We start from the raw sequence: 11,708 nt of genomic DNA, 5'->3' as shown, positions 1-11,708 counted from the left end.
TAACTCAATGTTGATGCACAATAACAAATTTCTAACTTCATCCATTGGATTTCACTTTGGTTTCTTCAATCAGTGGAAACTATCAAACCGCTACTTCTCTCTGTTTTTTTAAGTATTTCGAAGGAAGTGTTGTTTCTTCCTCAGTCTAGGTTCACTCGGTGCAGTAACAGAGAGTAAAAGGCTTCTTCAAATTTCTACGCTTTACTCCACCCACTAATTTACCAATCCCACGGTTGAGGGATGGTCTTAACTAAACTGGGACAAATCCAACGGTTAAGATTAACAGAAACAACTAACATTTGCTTGTGGTTTAATTAGTATCAAGACCGTTGACACTTAATCCCCCACTTCAACATTCTTCTCTTAACAAGCTTTCTCTAATGACCACTAAATTCCAACACCTTCAAATCTTGACAATTTAGACTAGATTTCCAAAAGTAAAATTCACAATGTCCAGGTTAATCCGATATAATCAAATTTTAGAATGGCACAGATTTTGATATAAAAAATTTAGGCATGATGAAAATATTAGTTTCGATGTTTACATAAACAAACAATTTAACCCTTATTCTGTTTTTTAACATTTTAACCCTAATATTTTACTATTTTCATCAAAATAGTCAATGTTAGATACAAAAAATTATTATTTGACTAATGTTAACGCATATTACTAACGTGCCACTTTTACATATATTAAATTATTAACATGACACATCGCACATTATTAAAATGATGATATAATATGTACCACCTCATTAAATGCAAATTTAACTCATGTTTAAGATATATAATTATAAGATTGATTTCAATAAATTGCTTATCTAGTTAAAAAGAAGAGGAAGAACTATGGAATATTTCAATCTACTAATCTTTAAAGCAATTTTTTTTTATTATTAATCTAAGGATGATTATAACGTAGTGCTTGTTCGAAATACTTTCAATCCATTTGACAATAAATGTTCAGATAATCCTCGACATATGATATACTTGAACCTGAGACTATTAAGGATAACAACCATCACTTTAACAATTGAAATAATTTGATTAGTACAATCAATATATTTTGTTTAGGTTTAAAATAATATCGATGCTATCGATATATTTTGTTTTCTTATAACCACCTATAATTAATTTAATTAAATAATTCCCATTAGATAATGTACAAATACAATCTGATTTCCTTGGCATGTTACGTATCTTGAAACGCTGATCCTTTTTTTTTGAAATGCAATTTGTTAATATAAGTTTCGGAAAAAGACAAAAATCCATTGTAACAAGACACGTGATCATGAGTTCAAATTTTAGGTTGAATATGATAATATCTTAGATTAGATAAAAAAATGTTATTTTTCTTCATAATATTTCCGATTACATAATATTTTTAATTATAAACCTTAAAATCATTGTAATGTAATATTTTTTTGTTATAACAGAAAATATTATAAATTTATGTAATCTTTTAATAGAGTAACATTTTGAGTAAATCGCCTTAAATTAACCAAGTTGCAGCAGAACCACCCCAGCAGTCCAATTAGAATCTTCAAACAAAATAATGAAGACTCAAAACCCAGCTTGCTATAAATATCTGCGGCTCTATTTCCGTCATTGATTGAGTAGATTTCTGTCTGATTTGCAGCCCTACAGCTTACACACAAATTTGAACGCGTAATTAAAACTAACTACCATTCACTCACTTCCATAAATAAATTACCCACATACATATTTACAAACACAGTCCCCCTTTCTAATTCTTACAATAATTTCTCCTCAATCGTTTCCACCCAAAATTAACAAACAAACAAACAATCAAACAACAAATAACTCACAAGCAGTCCTAATCTGTACAGCATCATTGTGGGATGGGATCATGGTGATTCAGACCTATGCAATTTGCCATTAGGCCCCATAGCAATGCCTCGTAATTGTTTTGGGACAAAACTAATGGTTTTAGGCATTAAAAGTTAAAAGGACCCAAATTTGTCTTCAACATGATGGACAGAGAGGTATCCAACGACAATAAAGATCTGCACGTACGAGCCAACGTCAACCGGATTCTTGGGAACCCTATTTTTCTACTTTCACAAACTAATATAGTTATCAAAACACCAAAACCCGTTCTAAACTTTTCACAATCTCATGTTTCAGAAGAAACAAAATTCCCATTTTTAGATCCTTGATACTTCAGCCATCTTAGGATCTAAAAACTAACATCTTGCGACAATGGCAGACAATGTTTCTTCAGGTTAATGGATCACACTAGTTTCAGTTGCAAAAAGCAGTAAGTTCAACAGGAGAGAGACATATGATAAGCAGGAAATGTTTACCTTGTTGCAATTTAGTTTCAAGGCTAAACAATCAAAACCGTAGGCCGAGATGAGGAGATGCTGAGCCTGAGTGAAGAGGCCTTTTCACAAATGGGTGCTGCAAGAGCTTTGCAGCAGTTGACCGAGAATCGGGATCAGCTTGCATACATTGCATGATAAAATCTCGAGCATCTTTTGACAATGAATCAGGAATCAGTGGTGGCTCACCTCTCCCAATTCTAAACAATGCTTGCATCTGTTTCAAGTTGCAAAATGTCAACATAATGAAATTCATGCAATAAAACGGAGTACAAATTTTAACTCAGCAACATAGCTCTCCATCATCAGTGCAACAAAGAATTTATCAAGAACAATCAGCAACGAAACAAAACTGGAACAACCCTCCACCCCTCCCTCAAACTTTCATGCAATAAAATTCTTTAGCCATTTCGTGATTTGTGATGATAAAATACAAATTTCCACATCATCTGTTCTTTCTACTTTTATATCAGTTCACTCCATAAATAATCTAGACAAGGCTTGTATCCATTAGAAAAGCTACGTACCCACTCCAATGGATGATATGGAATATGACGGGTTAACATCTCTAACACAGTACAACCAAGGCTCCATATATCAGCAGGAATTCCATAACCTTGACCTTTCCCGTTGACAACCTGTATTTCAACAGCTGGCGATCAGAATTCACGGGAAGACCAAATTATTTGTAGTTTGTGACAAAGTAAATTATTGTAGCAAAGGCAACATGGATAAAAATGTTTCTAGAGAAAAAGCACTGGAACCCATCTAGGAGAAGACATCATTTAGGTCTGATCTAAGAGGAGCCAATAGCTTTCAGAATGAGTGAAATGCCACAATCAAACATTAGCAACTAATTGTCCAACTGAAAAAAGCTTCTGTTTGAAAATCACTGGTCCCAATTTTTTTAGTGTACAGGTTAAGCTAAAATGCTATGATTCAGGCTATTATATGAAAACTAAATAGCACATGAAACTCATGTTCATATATATGATGTCCCAGGAAATGATGGTGGACCAACAAGAGGAATTTACACCTTTTTGTCCCGTCTTTGTCACCATTTTCATAACTCACGATTGTGTATTCCTATAAGCTAAATACCTCCGGCAGTATCTCTAATGTAGTAGAAAATTATTCGCTAAATATGCATTCTATCCTTTTTTTTGTCACTATTGTCAATCTTGAGAATTCCTACAAGTAGATATCTTGAGTAGTATCTCTAAAACAGAACGATATGATGCTCTAAATACATCAAGCAACAACTATTACAGATTACCACTTCTGAAAGGAAAGAATAGAGGCAAACCTCAGGGGCCATCCAGAATGCTGTCCCTTTGCATGATTTAACATCATTCAACTTGGTTGCCTGGAGGCAAAAACCAGCACCAATATCATTACTATGATCATCTTAGAAGCTACTAATAAACAAGAAACAAGATCGAAGAAACCTTTGCCAACCCAAAATCTGCTAGTTTAACTGATCCATTTGCATCAACCAATATGTTTGCACACTTAACATCCCTGTATCAACAAACAAAGAGATATGTCTTGAGAGATTAAAGTTTGTAATAACTCAGGTATAACATAGAATAAACGGATTCATTTTCAATGTTAAAACTATAAAAACGCCAAACTCCAGATCAGGAATGAGGACAGAAATCAGCCAGGCACCCAAACTTGAGGAAAAATAAATACAAAATACAAGTAAAATGTTTACAAAAATCTTATATTATCAAAGTAACTTGTATTCTTGAATTTTAAACGCCCTTCAATAAGGAATGTCAATAGAGATAAGGAATCAAAACTTCAATCCATTTGGTATAAATTTGTTTACATTAAAAGGGTATATTTTCTATTACAAAGTAATTTCCCATTAGAAAATATATGTAAGAACATATAACTAAATTGCTGACAAAATTTCGTATTTAGTTAGATCAAACAAACAAGACTTACAAGCACTGTGTAAATAAATGAGAAGCAGTATGAAAGGTCTCTTGAGTTACCTGTGAACCACATTTCGGTCATGAAGATACTTCAACCCATGCAGAATCTGTCTTGTATAAGCAGAGACTTGAGAATCTTTGAGATGGTACCTCTGATACAGATTTAAAAGGGAGCCTTTGGTTACAAGCTCAAGAAAGATGTATAAATTTGATTGATCCTGCAAGGAGCATAAGATCAAAAGATAAAAGTTAGACAATCAATGAATGAGTTTGACAATTAATAAAACAAGGCCAAATGAAATTAAAAAGAAAAAGGTTAATCGGCTACCATGTTTTTTTTTAAAAAAATTCAAAGACTAGCAAAAGTAATCAATTCCAATGATTATGGTAAATGTGACAAATAAATACCTTGTCTGTGCCATAATACTGAACTATATTTTCATGTTCAAACTGGCTTAAAAGAGCAATCTCCTGAAAAAGAAAGGAAATAAAGAAATTAAATATACAGAAACAAGAAGAAAATGGATCTTTCAAGAAAAATGATTGATTAACCTAACAGAAAATGGAATTTTAAAGAAGTAAAAGCTAAGATCTGTCTCACTTGTTCAAGTTGGATAAGACTTTGCTTTCCCTGACTTCCTTGATCAAGCAATGAAACTTCCTTAACGGCAAAAAAGAATCCATCGCTTCGGAAAAATGAAGTGATAAATAATTAGGCATAGAATGATTAAATGAAAAATCTCTTTACTAAAAATGATTAAAAGAAAAATACCTTTTTACTAAATAAAAGAAATAAATAATCTACTTGACAAGTGGAAAACCAACTAATTGTTAATTATGATAAAACATTTTTTCTACACTATTCTGAATTTTTTTATAATCAATGATTTCTTCTGTGACTCAAAGTAAATGACATCAAATAGATTAGAGCTTATGATAATCCCAAATCTCTACAATTAGCATCATATATTAAGGATCCCAGTGCATTGTTGCTTCCCTGAGTTTATATTTATCAACTCTTCAAAAACAGTCTAACAACTAAATTCACCATCTTGAAATTTATATAGAACAAAATATCCCCGGTGAACCGGTTCCTAACCAAATATGACAGCAGAAAACTTATACCCAAGTCTACAATCAAAATCTATTTTGAAACAATAGTAAATGGACTTAACTCTGGTATTTATATCTCTATGCCATTTCTCAACATACAAATTGCCCGCCTAAAATGCCTACATGGGTATATCAAAGTATCACTTATGGAAAACTTCAAGCAGCAAACAAAGTAATACTTAAAGGCTAAAATTCATCATTGATAAACCCTTCCGTGTTCTAGACAGCATGAGACGTCTGAAAAGTAGAAACCTTTGGGGTTCACCATATAAATTATATCTAGCAATCCTAAGATGCAGCTATCTACACCGATCCAAACACGTAAGACAATGCTCTCTGAAGTAGCAAGGTGCCATGTAAAGACACTTCCTTAAATGCTTAATGAACAACACTACTTCCTCTCTAAGTTCTAAAAAAGGGTGTCGCCATGTGATAAACTGTGTAGTATCAAATCACTTACTCAGAAATCCCTTCGTAAACTGATCCAAACGATCCACGCCCCAGAAGATCACCTTTCTGCCAATAAGTAATTGTCCTTTTGAATCTACCGTTAGGGGAAATATTTGACATAGGCTCTGTCGTGGTACTCGAAGAATCATCATCATTCGAAGTTGTAAACGAACAAGACTCTGAAAGCACCGCAGTCTCTCCTATTCTCATTAAATTTTCCTCCTCCCCACCCTCCTTTCTTCCATATTCTTCGTCATCGGAAGAAAGTAAGTTATCCAGAACCACATACCCTCTATCATCGTCAGGGCCGAAATCCTTAAACAGATCCCAAGAGGAGCACCCGTTATCGAACACTTTTAGCTTCATTCCCGGAGGCGGCTTTAAAAACGGTGGCCTACCCCCTTTAATTCTATTATTCCCTCCACCACCGACAACACACGAAACGCAAGACGTGTTTGACTTCATCTCGGTTGTAGTAGTATCATCCACCCCAATTTTATAGGAAACGCAGCTTTCCCTTAACTTTAACTCGGACGAGTCGTTCCAAGTCAGCTCAGTAGCCGAAAACCTATCAGACAACTCAGCTACCGTTACTTCAGCGCCGTCTTTTACTTGAGCCGTATCTTCTTTAGGACTATGCAACCGGTTCAATCTGGACCGAGGTAGGAGATCCGAAGACGATCTGATTTTACGGGCCTCCCAAGCGGCGGTCGGGATGGAAAAATCGTCAGGACCATTAAGGCCCAAGCTCCGACAAATCAATTCGAACTCTCCGTCGGTTCCTTCAATTCGGAAGCTGGTTTTATCGTATAAATCGAGCGACCGTGTGATTAGAGGAGAAGAAGAATCTTCGATAGACGAATAAAACGACGACGCATCGTAATCGATGTCCTTCGCCGCATTGGTGCGTTCGAGCCTAGGTTTTCTTCTCCTGCTCTTCTTCAAGTCCATGGCGACTCTATTACTAAAGAATCGAGGTAAGTGATGCATATGGAGCAAAGTCCATCAAAATCCAAAAGCACATAAAGTAATCTAGGGTTTCCAAAAGTATCAGTTTAGAAATAAGAACGAAAAATTTTCTTTCTTTTTCCGCAACTTTCCTGGGAAAATTTAGGTGAGAAAATCTGGGAAGCAAAAAAGCAGCTGACCTAGAGAGAGAGAGAGAGAGAGAGGGCTAGTAAACGCCGCCGGTAGAGAGAGAAAGAAATATTAAACGCGTTGCCACGTGGGGGATTAAGAAAGGGTTAATTTTTTTTGGAAGTATCATTATTGTGATTGGTTTAAGGTGGGACCCGATTAATAGCTGTTCAAGTTGTTGCCACGTAGACAGGTTGGGTTTATTTGTCTACGGCGGCCTGCACGGCAAAATGGAAACATTTCGTCTTTATCCTTGGAAAGTTTGTGTAATGTTGGGGGCTATAATTCAAATTAGATTATTTGTTGAAATTTCAACCCGAAAAGTTGAGATATTTAACCAGAAGGTAATGCAATGCAATGTCAAATTTTAACCAAAACTTAGATTTGTTCCTTGGTCAAGTGTCGATGAGACTCCTGTACCAGGCTAGATGCATTAAGCTGGTCAAATATATTCCATTATTTTAGAAAAATAATTAAATTAAATTTAATATATTAAAGGAAAGAAATTATATACCTATTATTTTTTTTTTTAAATAAAATTTTAAATTTCAGACCGCTTACAAGCCCTGTCTCTCTTTTCCTCCTCATCTTTATTTTAGAGCTCATCCATGGTTGAACTTGAAAGGTGAGCCGTCTCTCCACTAGTTCCCCCCCTTCTTTCTTTACCTCCCCCTCTCCTCCTCCCTTCATCTTTTCCTCACTACTTTTCAACATGAGTTTTCTAATGGGTGATTTGCTGCTGTAGAGTTTTGAAAAAAAAATATTTGTTGAAATAAGGTCTAACTGAAATTATTTGTTGAGATAAGGTGAAATCTACAATTCGAACATATGTCGCCAGGCGCTCCTGGCGACCAAGGAGGTCGCCATGCCGTCCCTGCGAGCTGTGGTGTACTGCTTCATTACTTATATCGGTAATTAGACATCTCGCCAGTTTGGTCGCCGGGATCACATGGCGACCTATAAGGTCGCCCGACATACATGACGACCTACATTTCAGCGTAATTAAAAAGCCTAATTACCGATGTAGGTAATCGTTGTTACTTAGGAAAATTTAGGTAATTGCATGAAAACCTAATTACCAATGTAGGTAATCGTTGTTACTTAGGGAAATTTAGGTAATCGCATGAAAGCCTAATTACCGATGTAAGTAATATTTGTTACTTAGCCCAGCGTGCATGGCGACCTACCTCTCGGATGGCCTCGGTCGGATGCGCTCGGATGCCCTAGGTCGGATGGCCTCGGATGCTTTCGCATAGCTCGCTCGGATGGCCTCGGATGCCCAGCGTGTTGGGACGTGCATTCTGATGTAACCGAAACAGTGGAATTTAGTGACTAAAACGCAAGTTTTGAAATTTCATGGAAAATTTCAGAAATCAAAGTCAAATTAATTCATCTTTGACTTTTAAAGATGATAAGGATGAGTTGTCATGGTTTTATGGTGAATAGGAAGATTCATTAAGGGTGATTTGGTCTTATCCCAATTAAATGAATATTTTATTCATTTAAGTGGAATATAATGTAAACTAATATGAAATGCACCCAACATTTCATCCAAATTGCTCATCTTCTTCTCCAAGCTGCGTGGGTTTTCTCCTAAGGTGAGAGAAAGCTTCAATTCAATTTTTAAGCAAATTCATTTGGATTTTCAGTATGTGTAAAATAGAAAATTGTTATATGTGAAAAACTCTATCATTTGGTACCAATATTGCATGATAATTTTGATGGTGTTCAAAGATCCCAAATTCTATAGTTTGTGCTCATATAAGGGATCACAAAATTTATGATGAATCTTGATGTTTGTGGAGTAGTAGATTCATATTCAAGCATGTATGATGATTAGAACATGTTTAATCTTTATAAAACTTGTTCTTTAAGTTTCGACCATGGATTGTTTGAGTGAGAAAAATTATGGAAAATTTATATAAAGGTTAGAAATGATAAAGGAAGTATTCTACAAGCCTTAGGAAAATTGGGGACCATTTCATAAATTTTGAAAAGTTGGGAGATCAATTTAAAAATTTTAGAAAATTGATGGGTTGTTGTGTAATTGTTATATATTTGATGTACTATGCTGAGAATTGTTGTTTTGGAATTGAAATGAGTGTTAGATGTGAAATATGAATATTTTGGAAGTTTGAAAAGATTAGTGATTTAAGTACAATAATTGCATAGTTGGGGTACTTAAATGTAATTATGCTTTTGTAAAAGCATTTGAATGGTAATAATTTCAATGTTGGAATTATTGGTATTAAGAATAAAAGTGATAAAATGGTGAAGGACCATTTTGTGTAAATTGGAAAAGTTGGTTCCAATGTTAAAAAAGAACTGTTAAGTATTGAGTATTTTGATAGAAAATGGGTTTGAAATATATTATGGAATTATTTTTGGGATATGTTTATGTTAGTACAATACTATCATATGTATTATTATGAATTGTGATTTATACAGATCATGATTGATTTTCGATTGAAGTAAGTCAAGTATAAAAAGGGTTTATTGTGGATAATAGTGAGTCACATATTTTGAAAGATATAAAGTGCCAAGGTGAGTGCAATACATGCATGAAATTATACATGGATGTTGTATACATCATTAGGAAGACTTGCGATAAGTCGACCTTGTTTATATCAGCATGATTTTATATAATTTTTATAAATTGGCATGACAATCATATGTCAGAGTGTGAAATTTTAATGCATTGATTTTGGAAAATGTGATATTTTACCATGAATGTTATTTTGGTATGAACTGACCCGTTGTTAAATTATGATAATATACTTTGCCATGGATGTATCAAATAAAATTGACTATATGCCCAAGTATGTTATTGAGGATCAGTGGTATTAATGGCATGACATAGAATCTAGCAGTTGCATATTAGGTAGCACTAGAGTGTCTAGAGAAGGCACATAGTGCAGGCCTCAAAATGTCTAGTCAAGACATGGTACAAAACACTACGGTGTATTAGGTGGGTAAAGCCCGACCTCATCACTATAATGCATAATTAGATGAGCAAAGCTCGACCTCAGCACTTCAGTGCAATATTTGACTCCTATATTGGGTTCCTCGTACAGTTATACTTTGGGGTATGGTTTATTGGTTAATAAAGGATAAATTGGCAAATAAGCTTACGAGCTTATGGAATAATGACAAGTATATTTGTAAAATAAGCTTGCGAGCTTATAGATTAAATGGTAAGTATATTGGTAAAATAAGCTTACGAGCTTATAGGATTAAATGGTAAGTATATTGGTAAAATAAGCTTACGAGCTTATGGGATTAAATGGTAAGTATATTGGTAAAATAAGCTTACGAGCTTATGGGATTAAATGGTAAGCATATTGGTAAAATAAGCTTACAAGATTATGGGATTAAATGGTAAGTATACTTGTAAAATAAGCTTACGAGCTTATGTGATTAAATGGTAAGTATAGTGGTAAAATAAGCTTACGAGCTTTTGGGATTAAATGGTAAGTATTTTGGTAAAATAAGATTACGAGCTTATGGGATAAATGGTAAGAGATTTTATCTTATTTTGATCATGGAAAAATATTGGATATGTTGGTAACATGATTTTATGGCATTTTGAATTTGACATTGAAATCCATGCATGAATTGTATTGCAATGTTTATTGTTTTAATTGCCTCACTAAGTTTATACTTCACGTGTGATGATTTTCACGCGTAGTTAAAAAGCTAGTAGTGGAATAAAGAGTTCAAAGTGACATCAAGCATCGAGGAGTATATTTCAATATCAGTAAGACATCCTATGATGGAATTTGACTTAGATAGTGGCATGTAACTAATAATGTTCAATTTATTTTGTTGAACAAATTTGGAAACAAAATGGTAACCTTATAGTGAAGAAAGGTTAAGTTTTTATGAGTTTTATGTATTTTTCAGAAAATACTGTAGCAATTACTGTAGTAGTACTGTAGCAGTGCATCGATGCACTGTAGCAGTGCATTGGTACACTGTTCATGGTATTGTTCACTGTTTACTATTCATAAAAACTATTTTGCTTTAAATTTGTTATAATGAATCATAATTCATATGATATGATATTTTATAATATCATTTACCATTTTAAGAAAATAAAGTCTCAATAAATTTTGAAATGGAAAATGGTTTTAGAAATTAGGGTGACACCTATAATCTGTATAGGTATAATTATACGGGTTATGGGTGTTACATCATCACCAAGAAATTCAAGTAAGCATCTCAAATTGATTGTGGTGATAGAAAGGTTGTTAAGTGACTTTGTGTAAGTAACCCCTTTATTCTCTTCTTTTTTATTTCTAATCCACCCTTTACATTATATTTCCTTTTCCATACCTACTAACCATTTGCAGCCGACACACAACAAATAAGCATTACTTGGTATAGTTTTGAGTAAAGTTACTTAGAACTTGAGACAAGAGATTGAGAGGAAAAAGGCTTGAGTGTGGGAGACTAGAAGAGGACTAGTAAAATCCTTGAAGTCCTAGATTGCAAACACGAGCGGATTGAGTGACATTCAAGTTTCCTTGGAGTGAAATCGTGAGGCTTTGTGAGAGAATTATTTGGTAAGGTCCTTTACACGTTTCCTTTTCTTATTTTCCTAACATGTCTATTCCATCAAACATCTTTGTAGTTAAAATAACTTTGAACATTCAAAGTTAAGAAGATGAAAAAAAAGTGAATATTTTCCATACAAAATGTCATGTGGAAGATAAAGTTTGCG

At 34.1% G+C, this 11,708-nt stretch overlaps 1 protein-coding gene across 1 annotated transcript; it reads right to left on the bottom strand.

Annotated features, from left to right (window-relative positions):
• Positions 1 to 1,661: 1,661 nt before the first annotated feature.
• Positions 1,662 to 7,001, bottom strand: LOC120152900 (mitogen-activated protein kinase kinase kinase 1-like). The gene is made up of 9 exons (XM_039164993.1): positions 5,859 to 7,001; positions 4,887 to 4,971; positions 4,694 to 4,756; positions 4,346 to 4,503; positions 3,791 to 3,863; positions 3,649 to 3,708; positions 2,870 to 2,980; positions 2,325 to 2,559; positions 1,662 to 2,024 (listed from the first exon to the last, which is right to left on the bottom strand). The coding sequence occupies exons 1-8, from the start codon at positions 6,836 to 6,838 to the stop codon at positions 2,356 to 2,358; spliced, it is 1,734 nt and encodes a 577-aa protein (XP_039020924.1). The 5' UTR covers positions 6,839 to 7,001; the 3' UTR covers positions 1,662 to 2,024; positions 2,325 to 2,355.
• Positions 7,002 to 11,708: the final 4,707 nt, after the last annotated feature.

The sequence above is a fragment of the Hibiscus syriacus genome, unplaced genomic scaffold, assembly GCF_006381635.1.
Source record: "Hibiscus syriacus cultivar Baekdansim isolate YM2019G1 unplaced genomic scaffold, ASM638163v2 tig00111095_pilon, whole genome shotgun sequence".
Lineage (NCBI taxonomy): Eukaryota > Viridiplantae > Streptophyta > Magnoliopsida > Malvales > Malvaceae > Hibiscus > Hibiscus syriacus.
This window is presented reverse-complemented; position numbering and strand designations above follow the sequence as displayed.